The sequence below is a fragment of the Hipposideros armiger genome, unplaced genomic scaffold, assembly GCF_001890085.2.
Source record: "Hipposideros armiger isolate ML-2016 unplaced genomic scaffold, ASM189008v1 scaffold_60, whole genome shotgun sequence".
NCBI classification, from domain to species: domain Eukaryota; kingdom Metazoa; phylum Chordata; class Mammalia; order Chiroptera; family Hipposideridae; genus Hipposideros; species Hipposideros armiger.
The window spans coordinates 4,137,516-4,157,700 of NW_017731410.1; the positions used below are offsets into that span (position 1 = coordinate 4,137,516).

The following is a 20,185-nucleotide window of genomic DNA, read 5'->3' on the forward strand; positions in this document are numbered from 1 at the left end:
TTTCATCTGTGGAGTTTTCATTTGGTTATGTTGTTACAGCTTCGTTTTGTCTGTCAAGATTGCCTATTTGTTGAATCATTGTCATACTTCCTTTAATTCTTAGAATATTGTTTCCTTACATTTTTTGGACATGTTTTTAATAGCTGTTTTGAGGTCTTTGTCTGCTAAGTCCAACATCTGGGCCCAGTGAGAATCAGTTTCTTATGACTGCTTTTTTGCCTAAGTATGAATCACACTTTCCTGTTTCTTTTTATATCTTTTTAGCTCAGAAGTGGACATTTTATATAGTATATTGTAGCATCTCTTTTTTTTTTTTTCTTATTTGATTATGTTTGGACAATTTTTAATATTTTAATTATTTCACTATTGTGGGGGATGGTTGATTATTATTTTTATTTCTCCAAATAGGTCATAAGCCTGTTATGGGCAGGAACTGTAACAAGGAGGATCTACCACAGTGTTAAGCTTAGTTCTCATTTCATGGTCTATATTTAAATTCTTAAATTCAATTGAATTTTCCTTAAAAAAAACAACACAAAAAACTATGTTGCATTCTATTAATAGCTATGGAGTAGCTTTTCCATAATTAGAACTCACCATAATTTCCAATCAGGGTCTGATTTGGTAACATACACGTGGGGAAAGAATACCTATGGATTAATTTATTTGTGAACCTCAAAAGAAAAAACTTCATTTTCTAGTGTTACCCTAATTTTTTATACTCTGTGTATATATAAACTGACAGGCAGTGGCTCTAAACTTTTGGACGCTCATTTATAGGACAAAGTATTTTGCTTACAAGAAATAGGGTAACTATTAAGTAATCCATTGGTATTAATAATTAAGTTACATTAACTCCAAGACACCAGAGTTAAAATTTTCTCGTACTTTCACTGTACTTCAGATTTATCATAATAATTATTACTATAATAATTTCTTGATAGTAAATAGAATAAGTTTAATGTTCTGCAAGGTCGATTTAAGATAAGTAGGGAAAATTCAGACATTTACATATTAATAGAATTTTTAAAATCATATATTTTAAAGAAAAGATTTTATAAATATTTTTGTTTGCTTTCACATTTTTAGGTATGCCATTGCATTGGCCTTAAGGGAAAAACAGCGTGTAATATTTACCAGCCCAATTAAGGCTCTGAGTAACCAGAAATACCGTGAAATGTATGAAGAATTTCAAGATGTTGGTCTGATGACGGGAGATGTTACTATTAATCCTACAGCATCTTGTCTTGTTATGACCACAGAGGTAATTTATATGGTGCCATCCGATTTTCCCGTTTTAATTTAATTGAAGTATCCAATTAGAACATGTTGTTTTTATCACTTGCTCTATATAGATAAAATATACTTTCTGAGTAAATTCACTTGAAAGGGATAAAGTTCATCTCAAGATGTTCTGATAATTATTTAAATTTAGTTGTAAATTACCAGTATTTCAGTTATTTGTCATATAACAGATACAATTTTTACTTGACCAAGTATTTTTAAAGGCTTATTGTCAGTGACATGAAAAGACTGATGGTTTTGTATACTACATAGTTTCAAAGATTAGGGGTTTTGGATACATGGTTTCATGTAAGTAGTGGCTCTTGCTTCCATGTGATTTTTTTTCTTCTTCTGAGTGTTGATACAAATAGAAAAATAATTTACTTTTAAAAAGATGCCCAATGATGTTTAGCTTTTTCCATAATCACAGTTAAGTTTTGCATATACCTGTGACATCTGATGCTTTGGACACAGCTATCTAAGTACTTTATACATAAATTATATCCTTGCGTTTTACAAGGACACAGTACAATAGAGAGCATAAATTAGCTTCTGGTCTGCAGTCAGCCAGAAGCATTGCTCACTTCATCTTGTTACTCAAAGTTAATATTTTCTATTCTCAAAGCTTTCTGCTATCTATGGAAGATTTTTTTTTTTTACTCAAAAATCAGGGTAATAGTTGACAGAAAGTACCCATATTGTGAGAGGAGGCAGAAAGAAATTAGTAAACAGTATGAGAGCTAGTGTGTTTGATAGAAGATAAATTTAAGTTGCTCTTATATCTTAGGAAGTGTAGATCTTGGGATAAATGCTGTACATATTAAGAAAGTGGCTTCATATTTGAGATACAGGGAGATAGAAGTGATAATAATTCTCTTCATGGGTTGTATCTGATTACTAACTGTTGAGAAGTGATTTATTTTGGTTTTAAGAGAAAAGGAATATTATGTAATTTATGAAATTTAGTTAAAATATTGTAACGTCTAAAATTATTTTGTTTCCATTAAAAAATAATTTCCAAAATTTCTTGTTAGAAAGAAGAGTTTTGTTATGTCAAAATTGTGCTTAATCTTCTATTTTGTTCTTTAGATTTTGAGAAGTATGTTGTACAGAGGTTCGGAAGTTATGCGAGAAGTTGCTTGGGTCGTATTTGATGAAATTCATTACATGAGAGATTCAGGTATATTCTGCTGTGTTGAGATGTGTGGGCCATGTATTTTCCTTAAGAATGGCGTTAGGAATTTTGAACAATAGTTGTTAAAATTTGCTTTGATATTTAATGTGGCTAGAGTTCTAATAAGCTAAATTGTGGACAACATAATGTAATACTTTTAGTAGGATCTCATTCAAGTATAGCTTCTTAAATGCTATTTCTAGGTGAGAAAATGCAAATTCAGATAAAACAAATGGAATTAAAACTAGTTTGCTTTTAATAGAGAGCTCTCTAATATAAGCATGTTAAAGAATTTCTAAAACTTCTAGCCTACAAAGTTAACTCCTTTGATTTTTATTATCTTAATCTTTAAGAAACCTAAGAAGTGCATGTTTATGGTAAAAAAAAATGGGGATTATAAAATAAAAATAATAGAAAAGAAAAATTTTCAGTATCTCTTTACTTGAACTATTACACTACTATAATGGAAAAGTAAGTATACTTGGAATTTTGCATGGAAGTGGGAGGATTGATTTTAATGAATACATTTAAAAGTTAAATTTTTAATATGTACATACCTAAAATAAAACTTAGTTATTATTTAAACTGAAGCACTGAGTTAACCTATATTTATAGTGAAAGTAATACAATTTAAGAAATCATGTACCCTTTAAACATTTCACCCTTTGCAAATTCATAAAATTAAGTTCTGACCAGAGTTGTTTTGGGTTTTTTTAAAGTCATGAATCCTGTATAGATTGATTTGTTTATTTTAAGGGGAAACTCTCAAACTGATTTTTCTGGGGTTTTTTTCCACTTATATAAAAACTGATTTAAGGTTTTGTTGTTCATCACATCTTTCTTTCATCTCTACAGTTTATGAGGGTAATTTAGATGAAAGATGCCATATGGTATTATAATGGTGTTTCTTTGAAATTTGTTGCTGTAATTTTCTACAAGCCATTAACTTATGTTTTTCAAAGATGGTGATACTGTTGGGTTGTCGTAAAAGTCATGACGTGTTTTTGCAACAGAAAACATAGAAAAAATACATCATGACTTTTCCGACAACCCACTATTTCCATTGCCATGGGACTCTTGTTAGGCTCTTTGAAAAGGATTCAGTCTGAAGCTGCTCTTTGCAGGCCATTATTTCAGAGTACATTGTGTTTATAGTGGTTTAGTCTACTAACTTTTTATTGGGTAAATTCATGTTACAAACTAGTAGTTTTCAGTAAGGGTCTGTGGCTAAAAATATCCTTATGTTAAGTGGTCTGCATTTCTCATTAGTGAGCTTGAGAGAAGGTAATTTTAGACTACTTATCAATAAAGTGACACTGAATTCCAAGGTATATTTGTGTTTTTCAGAGCGTGGTGTGGTATGGGAAGAAACGATTATTTTGCTTCCCGATAATGTTCACTATGTCTTTCTTTCGGCCACTATTCCAAATGCCCGACAGTTTGCTGAATGGATTTGCCATTTACATAAACAGGTATTTTCTTTCTCCTTTTTGATGTCTTCAATATTTAAAATTTTACAAGCTGGCTTTACTTTATTCCTAATGCTACCTAGAATGAAGAAGACATTTTTATGTGAAACTACTCAAATTAAGCAGCTTATCGAAATGAACTGACTTAGCTTTTTAAAAGTGTGAATTTCTGAGTCCCATCTCAAATCCAGTACATCAAAGTCTCTGGAAATAGGGTCTTGGAAGCCCCAACTTTTAAAAGTTCCCAAGTTGACCCTGATGATCTGCCAGGTTTAGAAATTACTGCGTTTAGTCGTATGAACATGAATACAGGGAATTGCCTGACCACGATAAAGCTGGGGCATCTCCTGAGCATGCAATGGGATTTTTCTCGTGTGAACACAGTCAGACATTTTACTATTTCCCTTTTGTTTTGTAGTCCAACTTTAGCAGTGGTATAGGACCTTATACAAGCATTTGTTCAAGTGTAATGACTTTGTTCTTGGTAATCTTTTCCTGCCCTTATTTTTCCTTTATAGCAGTGTCCTCATGAGCTTATTCCATAAGCTCTCTAATGGCGTTTTTGTGACACCCATGTTGCTTCTGTGGGATAGAAATCCAGTGGATCTTCTGGAGGAGCTAGATCAACCTGCTGCTTTACTAAAGCTTTGAAAAGCCTCTGTAGGGCAGAAAAGTCTCATTTTACTTCAGGAAGCATCGGGTGTCACCATAGTACTGCTCTGTATAAACAAGCATCTTCTTTAATTATATCATCACAGGTCTAAGATATGGATCTAAGATAATTATTTAAGTTTAAATCATGTATTTGGCCCTGATTAGAAATTGGTGAAATTGAACAGATGGTAGTATAGTAATTTAATAGACAGACCTAATATTTCAGCATTTTTCTCTTGCCTGGTTTTAAAGTGGTTTTTGTAAAGTTTTTTTTTTTTTAATGCTGAATTCAAAAGTTTATTTCTCCAAGGTCTTTAGGTAGGTCAAACAGTATTATTGAAGAAATAAAATATTACATGTTTAATTATATTTCTTTCTTTTTACAGCCTTGTCATGTAATTTACACAGATTATCGGCCTACTCCATTGCAACACTACATTTTTCCAGCTGGGGGAGATGGCCTGCACCTTGTAGTTGATGAAAATGTAAGGAAGTATATGTCATTCTTGTATCTATAATGTCATACTTTTTTTGTTTATATCAGTTTTTTCTTACACTAGAGAAGAATAGTACAGATCCACTTATTTTTCTTAAATAGTTTTATGTCCAAAGTTGTTGGTTTTGTGTGTTGTGTGTGTGTGTATGTTTTTATTTCAAAAATTTTATTTAGGGCTTGTGTTTCTCGTGTGCCTGAATTAGATTTCTCTCCTTTCCCAGAATATTAAATGGTTGGAGAATAGGGACTCTGGACATGTTTCAGATATATTATGTTTTGCTTTTCCCAGTTTTACTACCTGTTTATCACCTTTCATTCATTACCTATTACCACACATCATTTTTGAAATATTTTAGTGACTTTTATAATAATTAATTATTAAATTATCTTTGTTTGAGGAAGCTTTTGTTTTGAGGTATGAAAAATTTTTGGTTTATGATTAAATGTTAGTGAAGTTACATAGAAAAATATCTGTGATTCCAGGGTGACTTCAGAGAAGATAATTTTAATACTGCAATGCAAGTTCTTCGAGATGCTGGTGATTTGGCAAAAGGAGATCAGAAAGGGCGGAAAGGAGGAACGAAAGGTAATTTGAAACTTCTTTTGAGAGAATTTTACATGTAAATTGTATTTTCAGAGTACATTTTTTGTTTTTATATAACTTTTTCCCTCAAGAAGCTGTGTAAAGATCTAGATAATATACAATAAAATTGAATGAATAAAGACTGATTTTTTTTCTATATGACATTTATTGAGACATAATTCACATACTATGCAATTCATCCATTAAAGTGTACAATTCAGTGGTTATTAGTATATTCACAGAATTATGCAACCATCACCACAACCATTCACAACTCAGTGGATTTCAATATATTCACAAAGTTATACAACTACTATCTAATTCCAGAACATTTTCATCAACTCAAAAAGAAACCCCATACCCATTAGCAGTCATTTCTTATTTTCCCCCAACCTCTTTTTCCTACCCCTTAGCGTTTGGTAATCACTTTTTGTTTTCCAGACATTGCATATAAATGGAATCATAATATGTGTGGTCTTTGGTAACTGGCTTCTTTCATATAGGATGTTTTCAGGGTTCATCCGTGTTATAGCATGTGTCAATACTTCATTCCTTTTTATGTTCAAATAACATTCCATTGTGTGAATGTGCCACATTTTATTTATCCATTCATCAGTTGATGGATATTTGGATTGTTGCTACTTTCTGATTGTTGTAATTAATGTTGCTATAAACATTTGTGTTCTTCACATTTTTGTGTGAACATATGTTTTCTTTTCTCATGATTATATACTTAGGAGTGGAATTGCTGAGTCATGGCAATTCTGTGTTTAACCTTTTGAGTAACTGCCAAATCATTTTCCAAAGTGGCTGCACCATTTACATCCCCATCAGGAGGGTAATGAGGTTTCCATTTTCTTTACATTCTTGCCAATACTGTAGTCTATTTGATTATAGCCATCCTAGTAATATGAAGTGATATCTTAGTGTAGTTTTGATTTACATTTCCATTGTAGATAATAATGTTGAGTATGTTTTTATGTTTTCATGTGCTCATTGGCCATTTGTATATCTTCTTTGGAGAAATATCTATTGAAATTCTTTACCCATTTAAAAATTACATTGTCTTTTTGTTGTTGAGTTGTAAGAATTCTTCATATATTCTGGATACTAGACCCTAATCAGATATGTGATTTGCAGATATTTCCCTGTGGATATAGGATCCGTCCTGTGGATAAGGATTGTCTTTTCACATTGGTGTCTATTGAAGTGCAAAAGTTTTTAATTTTGATGAATCTCATTTATCTGCTGTTTTGTTGCTTGTACTTTTGGTATCATACCCGAGAATGATTTGCATAACCCAAAATCATGAAGATTTACTCCTGTATATTTTTGAATATATAGTTTTAGATTTTATGTTCAGGTCTGTGATCCATCTTGAGTTAATTTTGGGATATGGTGTTATATACTCTTTCTGCAGGACCATCAAATGTGTTCAAGATTGTGAAGATGATAATGGAAAGAAATTTTCAACCTGTAATTATTTTCAGTTTTAGCAAAAAAGATTGTGAAGCCTATGCACTTCAAATGACCAAATTAGATTTCAACACAGGTACTATATAATTTTGTATAGTTTTAATATTGGGGGAAAATGAATGTAAATATATATCTCATACTACATTAGGTATTGTATATTGCTAAGATATGCAGTTCACTTTACAGTTACAGTAGTAGGTACTCATCACATTTGTAAAAGCTTTAAGACACCTTTGATTTACCTTTCCTTTCCTTTCTTCTGTCTTTTATTGTAAGATGTAAGTACATTACTCTGTAAAATCAAAAGACCCCTACTGAGAAACATTAGAATCATACCTTTTTGTACTTCATTGTCATAAGTTCCTTAGTTATTGTTGTTCTCTATCAGACTGCTTAAGGGTAGTTCTCTTCATCAGACCTCCTTTTGTATAGAAAGTACTGTGTGCTTCATTCTTCTAGAAATCCAAACTGAGAAGACCTGCCTTTTACCTAACCTAAATTTTAAATAAAGTAAAAACTAATAGTAAAATAATAAATTACTCTCATATATATTAACTAAATGTAACTCACTGAAGTGATATAGCTAGATAGTAGCACAGCCTAACCAAGAATTGTGGCATGTTGAATACCAACACAACTGTTATTTAGTTTAGCCTAGTATATATGTAATCCTGTACAATGAGAAATAAATATCGTCAGCCATCCAAAATCAAATTTCAGTTGCATTGTTTTCTTTTATCAAGATACAGAACTAAACACATCTATTTTAAAGCTAATTTTTACTAATCTGTGGGCAGAAATAACCAATGACAGATAACCTCTTAAAGCCAATTATATACAGATCCTCAGATAACATTTTGTTCAACTTCATTTTGTTGTAATATGGATGAGATGCCATCGGAACTTAACTCTTATATGCATCATAGCCTATGGTAAAATTGTTTTTTTTATATATCATTTCAGTTAAGGTTGCAGACCTATCAACTGTCTTAAGTGAGAATTTACTTTTTTTTTTGTTTTTTGATTGAGTGACTTGCTCTGCTTAGAAATGTATTCTTATAACTACCAGCGTTGTAGCTGCTTAATGTTGCAGGGTTATATATTGATTAGTTCAACGTATTTATTGACTACCTATTATTTAATAGACACTGTACAAGAAGGCAGTGTAATGGATAGAGCATAGGCTTTGGAATTGTTGCTCTGATCATTACTAGCAGTGCTCATTATTTGCTGTAAGACTCACTTTCCTTAATAGTAGATAGTAATAATCTCTCTGACCTGTAATTGTTAGTTTTAAATATTGCATATAGAGCACTTAGTGTATTGTCAATATTTTTATAAGATGGGACTTTTATTCATGGATTAAGTCTACTAGATATGTTTTGAAAGATAGTGAATTTTATTAACTATAGTCATTTTAATCTACTTTCCCTTCTGATTATTGTAAATACTCTTATTCTTTATAGGCTCTTATTTGCAATGTTTGAAGTTTGGTATCACTGAACCTTTGGATTTTTCTCTTTTAGATGAAGAAAAGAAGATGGTTGAAGAAGTATTCAGTAATGCAATAGACTGCTTGTCGGATGAAGATAAAAAGCTCCCTCAGGTTTGTGTTTATTGTCACTGAGGAAGGTATGGATATTAATAGATAGCATATATTTACTTTGCATTTCTTGGTTTTGTTACTATATTGCACTGTTGGCACACTGCAGTAAATATGTTGCATTATGCACTGAAATGATATCTCGATTTATATTTTAAACTTCTGAAAAGGTTTGGACAAGAGGAAAGATTTGCTACCTGAGGGAACTCTTCTCTGAAAGCTATCGTGGTCTGGAAATTACTGCTTCTGTTCCTAATACTATAAAATTATTAATGCTAGTTATAAGTCATTAAATTCCTTAAGGTTTCCAAACAAAACAGTAGCACACATCTAATAAAAGGCACGTGTTTAGTGAGGAATTTAATGTCTACTTTGCTTTAATCTAGTGGTCTTTTCCTTGGCCTATTAGATTGCCTGTGGAGTTCTGAAATGTACTGATGCCTGGGTCACTCCCAGAGGTTTCTGACTTATTTGAGCTGGTGTTCTGTCCTGGTGCTTAGAGACCTTCAGAAGCTCCCCAAATCTGAGAGCTGCTGCTTTAATCCAACCTAATAAATGAGAGCTTTGTTTTGTGAGAAGTTGGGAGGTCATAGTCTGCTTACAAATGATTGATTTAGAAGTGATTTGTGCTAAGACTACAATCGTATGTTTCTTGGTATTTAAAATAGTATTTAATTCACAAAATGTTTTCTATAATTTTTCTTCCCAGCTGAATTGTTAATATCAAGGGCTGAGCCATGTCTTTACACATCTTTGTTATTCTAGCACACTTCTAATAGTAGCTATTTAATGGTATTTGATATAGTGTTAATGACAATGAACTCTTCAGCAATTTATTGATTTTTAGATGAAGTTCATATTTATGTTAAATATGCTTTATAGTTATTTATTTCTTTTTGGTGTGAGTCGGCCAGTGTTTAAGTTCATTTTGTGCAAATACAAACTTTGTCCTCATAACTTTTAATTTTTTTGAGAAGATGAAGTGATAATGGAAAATTTGAATGAGGCAGCAAAACATTTATAAAGTTTATTTAAAACATACCTTTCATACTTTTTCATAAAAGAAATGAAGACAGAAATATATTTTGTTTTGAATTTAATCTATGGGAATATGGATTTGGTTTTTGCTTTTATTCTGAAAAGGTTATAAATATGTCTTCAAACAGCTTTCTTTCTTGATTACCCATTTTTCTTAATTTGGTTAGTTTAACAGTTTTCATTTCCCTTTTCCTCACATTGTTCAGTGTAAAATAAACAGTATTTCAATTGCAGGTTGAACATGTACTTCCTCTTTTGAAGCGGGGGATTGGTATTCATCATGGTGGTTTACTTCCTATTTTGAAAGAAACTATAGAAATTCTCTTTTCTGAAGGATTGATAAAGGTATGATTTTATTTTTATTTGTTATGCCCTAGAATTGTGTTGTGTGAGCAGTTTGAAAATTATTGAAAACACTGTTTATCAGCTTTATATTTTCTTTTCTTTTTTTTTTTAGACTAGGTAGTATGGAATAGCTGAGGTGATGAACTTGATTTTTATATATAGTGTTATACAGGTTTCCTCACCATCCAAAAGTAGAGTGTTCCTCTGAAGCCACTCCTAAGTGAAATGGCATAAATCAAAGAAGTAGTTACCATTAATTTATATGGAAAAGTTTTTGAGTGATCCCTGGCCCAATATTCAACACACAATATCTTTATTTTGTTCACTGCCATTAAAACGCTTAACTACATCTAGTTTTATGTTAAGTGTAACACCCTTACTGACTCTCAGGCTTTTCTGATTCATTAGGATATATCTTGCTAACGAATGCACAAAATAAACCAAGATAAAACACATGCTCACAGACACAGTTCAAAGCTCTGGTGCTTGTTGCTGAGAATAGTTCCTGGGGATATAGCTTGGCTGCCACAATATATCTGCTCAGGATATACACAGCCTCTAAAATGGCTCGCTGCAAAACAAATGCTGAATGCTGTTTTTGCTTTTCGCTTTTTTTCCTGGAAGCCAAAATCCTCTTTGGATTTCTCTCATTTAGCGAAAACAGGTGTTAACGTGGGTCTTTTGTAAAAGTGAAGTGGTGTAACACAAGCTTTTGAAAACTGCGGGTTGGAGAGGATACTTGTAATTCATAAATTTTGGACTATAGGTAAAAAAATTGTTTCCTTTATTATTATTATTTTTTAAATATTTTATTGGAGAATTGGGGGAGGGGAAAAGCATTGGGGAATCTGGGAAAGGGGAACAGACAAGTTGCTGTTGTTTTGTTCTTCAGTCTAGTTGTGGAGGATGTTGCTTCACTGGCCCAAGAGCATCATTGCTCTTCCCGGGCGAGGCAGATCAGTCACTGGCCTCTGGACGGCTGCTCACGGCAGCTGCTGGCCGCTCACGCGGGCTGCTGGCTACACATGGTAGCCTATGGCAGCCCACTGCAGCAGGGTGCTGCAGCCTATGCCGTCGCCAGTGACTCATGGCAACCCAGCTCCAGGTTGAGCTGTTGTTCAGCATCATTAGCTGTAGAGGGCAGTGTCACTGGCCCTCATATGTAGGCTCTGAACTGGGGCCCTCTGGCATCCCAAGCCAGTTCTTAACCAACGCGCCACTCAGCTGGCCCTCCTTTATTATTATTAAAGTAAAGAATGGTAACACAGTTGGATATAGTGTGGAATTTTGCAAAAGGTGCTATTTAATTATGAGACCTGGAGCTGATTCTGTAAGTGGACTCATTTCTATGTACAAGTTAAGAGGATTAAATTAGAGAGCCAAGGAGAATTGCTGGTAGACTTACAACAGAGCTTTTTAGGATATTCTAATTTAAACCAAAGACAGTCTAATTTGAAAAATTATGTTGATGTCTGTACCCAGAAATGGGATATTGAAAATGGGATACAACTTTAAAATATCATAAGCCTATATATGACTCAAGTTATTTTATGCATAAAAATCAAATTAGCATTTTAAAAATCAGATTAGAGATTTATCATGAGAACCTTAGTACTAAGTAGAATATTTAAAAGAAATTTATTTACCCTAAAGAACATACTTGAGGTATTTTAGATAAAGAAGTGGTTGCTATTTATACACGGGTCCTGGTAAGGCCCTGTGGATGTTCTCTTCTAGAGTGTATATTTTGTTAAAGCCCATTTCACAGAATCTTTTCTTAAAAATATAAGTGATACTTGTTGGTTGTAAAATTTAAATAGAACAATTGTACATAAAGTAAAAGAATGAAAGGACATCATTCTCCTCATGTCCCAGAAATTTCCATTAGCATACATACAAATAATACATGCTTTATTTTTTCAAAAAGTGATTATACTGCCTATTATCCATTTTTATCACATGTGTAGCTCTTCATTCTTTTTAGCAGATGAATAGCATTCTGTTGATGATGTATTTTTATCTTCCCTCCTGATGACAATTTAGATTTAGTAGAACTTCAGTGACTGCTTGTACAAGACCTTTGTTTGCTTAAACCACACATAGTTTTTTTGGAGTGATGAAGTTTTTGTTGGTGAAGTCTTAGAAGTGAACTTAAAGAGCCACTGATTCTCCTGTCAGAGATCCTAAAGGTGTTTCCAACTGCTGCATCATCAGCGAAGAAGCCAGGAAATGTGACTGTGTTTAGAAAAATACTCTAGAACCTAATGATTTATCCACTAGACAGTAGTATTCTCTCCAAGTTACCACCACTGGAATTTAAGAAAGACTATTTTACCTGAATTAAAATTTTTCTGGCATGCAAGTGATGTTAAATATTATTTAATAACTTTATATATAAAATACTGAAATGTATCTGGGAATAGCATGTTGTCTTATTTTTGTACAGTCTTGTTAACTAATTTTGCAAATTAATGATTTGTTTATTACATAATTAATTTTCAGCTTAAAATACATGTTTAATTGTATAATTATTTACTTATTTAGGCCTTATTTGCTACAGAGACTTTTGCTATGGGAATTAACATGCCAGCTAGAACTGTTTTATTTACAAATGCCCGAAAATTTGATGGGAAAGATTTCCGATGGGTAAGTAAAATAATTATCTTTAATTGTTTTACCTAAGGTGATTTTCACTCATGGAATCGAGATTTTGAATTCTAAATACTCAAGAACTTTTACCTGAACTAATAATACAAGTTCATCAAGGTTAAACTTCCGATCCTTTACATTTCCATTCTTTAGCAAAAAAAACCCAAAAACGAAAACCTCCTTTAGGTGAAAGAGTTTGGTGATAAGGGAAGGATAAGTGTGTAAATAATTTGTGAATGCTTTAAAGCATTTTAAATATCCATAGAATTTTTCATTTCTTAAAGTTTATGGCATTTAAAGCACCTCTACTATACTGGCTACAGTTGCAACTCAACTGTTTTATTCTTCAGGTTTAAAATAGAGGTTTTAATGGGTTTGCATATATGCCTTTTGTAAGGCAGAAGGAAAGAGAAAGTTGGGATTATGGGTGAAACAGTGAATGGAGGTAAAAGTAAATTCTTAATTCAGAGGCAAGTAACCCGTTACCAAACTTAAACTATGGGCATAGAACTATTGTAGACACTGACAATGCTAAAGTGAAAATAAAACCAATTCCCACTCTGAAGAAACTTAGGTGAAAGTTGATAGACATGCAATAAAAGGTTCTATTATGGACTCTGAGAAGGGTAAAGTATAGGAACGATAAGACATAAGAAAAGAAGTTACTAATATACACATGTAGAGGGCCAGGGAAGGCTTCTTAGAGAAGGCAACCCTTAAACTGAGCAACAATAGCAGATTTACTAGGCAGATTTACATTTCACAGGAGTGAAAAGCAGGTGGAGGAAGAGAGATTTCTAGTTTGAGCATCCAGTGCAAGCCAAAGACTCACATCATCTGGCATTTGAAAAAATTCTAAGTATGTAGTCAACTATTCTTCTACTTAACTTTTTATCCTTGAAAATGGTGATTCTTTTCTGCATAAAGAAGCTTCTGGCAGTAGTTACTAATCATCAAAAGATTGAAAAGTGCCTGTGGTAGAATTGTAAAGGCAAAACTTTTTTTTGTTTGTTTTATTTTAAAAATGTGTTGGATGTTATACAAAAGAGAAATCTAAGTATAGTGAGGTAGTGCCATTGCTCTTTAGAAATTTTTACATGGCCTTCAAAAATATTCTGTGACGTATAACTTTTAAATTGAACTTTTAAACATTCACATAGAAAATGATTTTTAGTTGTAAATGAGATAAAAAGTCTTTCATATGTTTTTAAAATCAGTATAAATTAAAAATCTTTTCATTGTCTATCAGTTTAAAATTATTTAATTCTCTGAGTAAAATTGATGCCACAAGAAAATAAGTAAATAAGTCTTTCATGATTTTACATACTCTTGGCATCCCATGGACCCTAGGGTAAGGACAGAGTATAGTGGATAATTGAATTTAAGAAAGCAACCTTTTCTTGATGATTCAAGATCATAATTATTAAATCTAAAAATCGTAATGTGTCATAATGTAATGACATTGGGCACTGTTGAGATTTTATTAGACTACCTTTTTGAAGTTTTCTGGTATTTTTTTAGGTATGTTTTGTTTTGTGTGCCTTCCTTGCTCCCAGGGTGTTAGATCTCCAAGGAAATAGGAGAGAATTTTGCTTTTTTTCTTAAATGTTAATTTTATATTAATCTCATTTTGTAAAATAAGAAAATTTATTATGATCAAATCAGAATTAGGACATAGTAAAGTTCAGTCTTTGTTTTCTTAGACTTTGCTGTTTTCCAGAATATCTAGCTTAAAGATATTTTTTATGCCAGTGAATTAGCTAATATTTCCCTGGAGCTATGATGTATTTGATCATTTTAGAGCTAAAATTTAAACATTATTCTTAAGTCTTTAGCATTTTTGTGTTTTTACTTACACTCTCCTAAAAGTTTGTGTTTTTAATCATGTTTCCTTTTTTTTTTTGGAATATATAACTGGTGCTTGTGTATTTTATGATAAGGAAAATTTTAAGAATTTGTTTTTTACCAGGTTTTCTCCTAAACACTGAATTTTTAATTATGTTCATTCAGATTTCCTCTGGTGAATATATTCAAATGTCCGGTCGAGCTGGAAGGAGGGGAATGGATGATAGAGGAATTGTAATTCTTATGGTAGATGAAAAGATGAGCCCAACAATTGGAAAACAACTACTTAAGGTAACCAAGTTAAGATTCTGTGCCTTCACCAGGAAGTACTTCAGGAGCCACTTTCAAATTAGTCGTGTCAGTTCAGATGCCTTTCTAGGTAGATGAGTTAATTTACTAAACTATCTGGGGCTTGTAACTGTAGAAGAGGGCAACGGCTCCAAGTACAAATATTTTTGTACTCTACTTTCTGTTCTGATAGGTGAAGAGCAATTCATGTAATGGAGGGGATGTGAAAAAACCCTGAGAGGGTGGAGATATTGATTTCGCCCTTCAAATTTTAGATTACCTTTATATCTGCTCCCTCTACTGCAGGAATTGTGTTTACCTAATCAGAACAGCAAGTAAGATACATGATAATCAGCGTTTTGGGCAGTTACCTTCCTCTACCCTTGCAAGCCCCAGCTAGCTTAATAAATTAATTCGACAATCTGTCATTCTGTTTCAGCCTATTGATGGATTATAAATATTCCATTATTCATATTTTTAAGCTTTATTTCAAATTAGCCTCTTCATTTTGCTTGCTTAGTGTTTGTGTTTTGGATTGTCTAAGATTTTTGTTTTATTTTGAAAAGCTTCTCAAGGAAGTTTGACCTGGTTGCTTTCCTTGTCCTCCATGTAGTAAGAAGTTATTAAACAAATCCCTAGAGAAAACTGTTAATAGGATAGGAAACTTAACATTAATTAAAATATAAAATTAACAGCCAGCTTATTAGCTGTTTTAAAATAAAGCTTCAAAACATGTTAAGGCATACATAGGTCAGTATCTCTGAAATAGACTCTGCTTAACTTTTAAGACTTGGGAACTGCAAGGAGAATTTGAGATATGGGTCTGGGAGCCTGGTATGCTTGAAGCAAAAATAGGTAAAGGTATATGTTTTTTATATATTTTTATATGAGTGAAGATAGAGCTTGTCTGTACATATGTATAGTGATCATATGGTATCTAATTTTTAGTTTTAAAGATTAACACTTGGAAACCTATTTTTATTTTTATTTTATTTATTTTTATTGGGGAACTGTGTATTTTTCCAGGACCCCTCAGCTCCAAGTTGAGTAGTTGTTTCAATTATTGGATTGTTGGAAAAGTCATGACGTATTTTTTCTGTTTTTCTTTGCAAAAATGCGTCATGACTTTTCCAACAACCCACTAGTTGTGGAGGGCACAGCTCAGTGGCCCATGTGGGGATCAAACTGGCAACCTTGGTGTTGTGAGCACTGCGCTCTAACCAACTGAGCTAACCAGTGGCCCCAGGAAACCTATTTTTATTTTTTTAAAGATTTTTATTGGGAAATTGGGGGAAGGGGAACAGACAAGTTGCTGTCGTTTTGTTCTTCAGTCTAGTTGTGGAGGACGTTGCTTCACTGGCCCAAGTTGGCACCATCATTGCGCTCTTCCTGGGCAAGGCAGATCAGTCGCCGGCTTCTGGACGGCCGCTCACGCTGGCTGCTGGCTACACACAGTAGCCCGTGGCAACCCACTGCCACAGGGGCTGCAGCCTACGCCGTCGCCGGCGACTCACGGCAGCCCAGCTCCAGGTTGAGCTGTTGTTCAGCATCTTAGCTGTGGAGGGCAGTGTCACTGGCCCTCATGTGTGGGATCCGAACCGGGGCCCTCTGGCGTCCCAAGCCAGTTCTTAACCATCGCGCCACTCGGCCGGCCAGAAACCTATTTTTAAACATTTTGTAACTTTAGTACTTCATGTAAGACAAACGACACAAAGCGGAAATTTGTATTTTTATTCTTTTCTTTAAATTGTGCCAGATATAATAAACAGCCTTTTTCTTTCCTTACACTTTATACATGGAAAGAATTGAATCAGGTTGCCAAATTACAGGAGGTAATATTTTAATGACAGCATCTGGTTCTCGTAGTACAGATTTTTCATTCCATTTACTTGACTTCTCTGGATTTGTTACCCTATAAATGTAAAGTTCTATCATCTTTCATTTTATTAAAAAACATTTTTAAAAATTTTTATTGTGGAAAGAACACAAATGAGATTTACACTCTTAACAAATTTTTTTAAGTTGTAAAATATGTCATTGTTGACTATAGATACAATGTTGTACAGCAGATGTCTAGAGCTTATTTATCTTGCTTGACTGAAACTATGCCTTTTGATTAGTAACTCCTTGTTTACGCCTCCCTCAGTCTCTGGCAGCCACCATTCCATTCTTTGTTTCCATGACTTTGACTATTTTAGATACCTCATATAAGTGGAATTACGCAGTATTTGTCTTTCTGTGACTGGCTTATTTCACTTAGCATAATGTCCTCAGAGTTCATCCATGTTGCATATTGCAATTTCTTTCTTTTTAAAGGATCAGTAGTATTCCATTGTATGTATATACCACATTTCTTTACTCATCTCTCGGTGGATATTGTGGATAGTACTGCGCTGAACACAGGAGTGCTAATATCTGTTCACTATCTTGATTTCAATTATTTTCGGTAAATACCCAACAGTGGGATAGCTAAATCAAATGGTAGTTCTTTTTTAAATTTTTTGAGTAACCTCGTATTGTTTTCCATAGTGACTATGCCATTTTGCATTCCCATAAACACTGTACAAGGATTCTGATTTCTCAATTATTTTTAAAATTAATTTTTTAAGACAGATTTATTGACATAATTTACATATCATACAATTTACCCATTTTCATGGTTTTTAATATATTCACAGTTTTGCCTCCATTACCATAGTTTCGAACATTTTCATCAACTCAAAAAGAACACTTGTATCCGTTAACAATCACTCCCCGTTTTCTTCCAAGCTCTTCTCCCTTCCCTCAAACCCTAGGCAAACCACTAATCTACTTTCTGTCTCTGTAGATTTGCCTAAGCTGAACATTTCATGTAAATGGAATCATACAATATGTGACCATTTATATCTGGCTTCTTTCATTTAGTTTAATGTTTTCAAGGTTTCCCTATTTTGTAACATGTATCAATACTTCATTACTTTTTATTGATGAATAAAAATCCATTGTGTGGATATATTACCTTTTACTTATCCATTCATCAGTGGATGGACATTTGAGTTGTTTCCGCTCTTTGGCTATTGTGAATAATGCTGCTGTGAACATTTATTTATGAGTTTTTGTTTATATTTTTATTTCTTTTGGGTATATACTGATGAGTGAAATGGCTGAGTCAGTTCTATACTGAACCTTTTGAGGACCTGCCAAACTGTTTTTCCTTAGCAGCTGTACTGTTTTGCATTGCCACCAGCAATACATGAGGTTTCCAGTTTCTCTACATTCTAATCAGCACTTGTTATTGTCTGTTTTTTTAATTTATAACCCTTTTAGTGAGTGTGAAGTGGTACCTTCCATTACCACTATCATCACCCCTCATATTTACCTTTTGTGTGTGTATGAAAATTAATTATATTATTTTCCATTCTGTTCTATTTCATGGGGATAAAATAAAATTTGATACGACCTACTAACTTTCAGTACCTTAGTCATTTATTATTGCTGATACGGTGTTATATCACAGTGAAATTATATTTTGGTATGCCTGGCAGTAGCATACCAAATAAATTAGAAGGGAAGTTGAAACTAGAGTAGTTAGGATGATAGTTGTAGTAATCTAAGTAAGATTTGATGAAACTTTGAAATGACGGCAGTATCAAAGAAAGAAACGAACTAATCTAAGATATATTGAGGAAATAATCAACAGATGATTGCTTAAAATAAAAGAGGGATAAAGCAGAAGAAACAGAGAACTCCTAAATTGGAACTGAAATGAGCATCTCATTAACCGTTAATCAAATAAGTAATCTCACTAACCATTAATCTATGCAAGAGGGAAACTCAAGTCAGGAATGGGAAGAGCAAGGGAGAAAAATTTCATTTTAAATAGTATAACCATATTATTTAGCACCCATATTAGGATACTATGGAAAGAGTGAAAGAAGGTGCTTTTAATAATCACACCAGAACCACAGATGTGTTTTGGGACTATCCTGGGCTCACTTGGGTACAATGTCAAAATGCCACGTTGAGTTTCAGGTGACTAAGAATTCAGATAGGTATATTCTGTCGAAGTTAGTTGAGAATATAGAAGCAGCTTGAGGTTGCAAAAAAAACCCAAACAAACAAAAAAACATTTGCAGTATTGGAGCCCCAAATTTCTTAGAGGAAGTAATAATAGAAATGAAAAATAACAGAAAAGTTGGGGCTGGGTCTGTTTGCAGAGTTATGAAGTGGCTGAAGTTGTCTTTAATTCCTCTCTTCCCCAAGAATGTGGTTTTCATACTAATGCCACATCTCTCTTTGGCCCGATTTTCAAGGAGAGCAGATAAAAATCAGGGTTTTAAGGACTTAACTAATTAAAAATCAAGAGTGCCTCTTGATTTTTCCCGAGGTAAGGAAAACCATCATTTGAAACTGGTAAAGGCTCTGCTCCTTCTCCTATTCTTAAAATCCTATATGCATTCATTTAAAATTCTGAATGAAGTAAAGTTGGCCTGTCGACCTCAATTTAAGAGCCCCTTATTACCCTAAGGGGGTAGTATTTTGTGTATTTTGCTATGCCATTGAGAAATACTTAGCATACTTCATGACCCTGCACTTCTAAATATTTTGGCATGCATCTCAAGAATTTGGTCATTCTATATAACTGCATAATCATTTTCATTCTTAGGAAGTATTTGCATTAAAAAATATTTCTGAAGAAACAATGCTGAAAGAAAATTGCAGATCTCAAGGAAGTATTTTGGATAGAAACCTTGTTGCAAGTTAAGGTCACACTATTTTAGATAAGTGTTTTATTCTGTCTAGCCATAACCTCACCCTTCTTTGGTAACAGCCACAGTTAGGAGGACAAAGAGGAATTATCAAAATGTAGATAAAGAATGGTCTATAAATTGGGGAAATACATTAGCAGTTTTATGTCCCTCTAGGAAGCTGAGAGTTTCAAGATACTAGTTTTTGTCTGAGTATCATTCTGAATAAATTTAGTGTACTCAGCACAGGGTAGGTTATGCTGCAATAACAAATCTAAATCTCAGTAACTTAAAGGTTTATTTCTCTTGCCTGTTCATTGCTTGTTTATAGAGGAGTCTCTGCTTATCATTATTGTTTAGGGATGTGAGCTGAAAACCACCATGTTAAACTTTACCATTCACTGTGCCAGAAAGGAAAAGATAGCTTTTCATGCCAGCAATTAAATTTTTGGCCAGGAAGTGCACCACCCACTGGGGTGTGGAAAATGTAATCCCATCAAATGCATAGAAGGCAGAGAACTATACATACTGGCAAACAGTATTTTTAACTACTA

At 33.2% G+C, this 20,185-nt stretch overlaps 1 protein-coding gene across 1 annotated transcript in view; it reads left to right on the top strand.

The window, feature by feature from the left end:
* Positions 1-20,185, top strand: part of MTREX (Mtr4 exosome RNA helicase) — an 85,885-nt gene that overhangs the window by 22,318 nt on the left and 43,382 nt on the right. The window contains exons 6-15 of the mRNA XM_019641440.1: positions 1,090-1,264; positions 2,374-2,464; positions 3,806-3,930; positions 4,968-5,066; positions 5,561-5,663; positions 7,081-7,212; positions 8,663-8,742; positions 10,012-10,122; positions 12,667-12,768; positions 14,782-14,907. Coding sequence (XP_019496985.1) covers positions 1,090-1,264; positions 2,374-2,464; positions 3,806-3,930; positions 4,968-5,066; positions 5,561-5,663; positions 7,081-7,212; positions 8,663-8,742; positions 10,012-10,122; positions 12,667-12,768; positions 14,782-14,907 — 1,144 coding nt within the window. The remainder of the gene's footprint in view (positions 1-1,089; positions 1,265-2,373; positions 2,465-3,805; positions 3,931-4,967; positions 5,067-5,560; positions 5,664-7,080; positions 7,213-8,662; positions 8,743-10,011; positions 10,123-12,666; positions 12,769-14,781; positions 14,908-20,185) is intronic.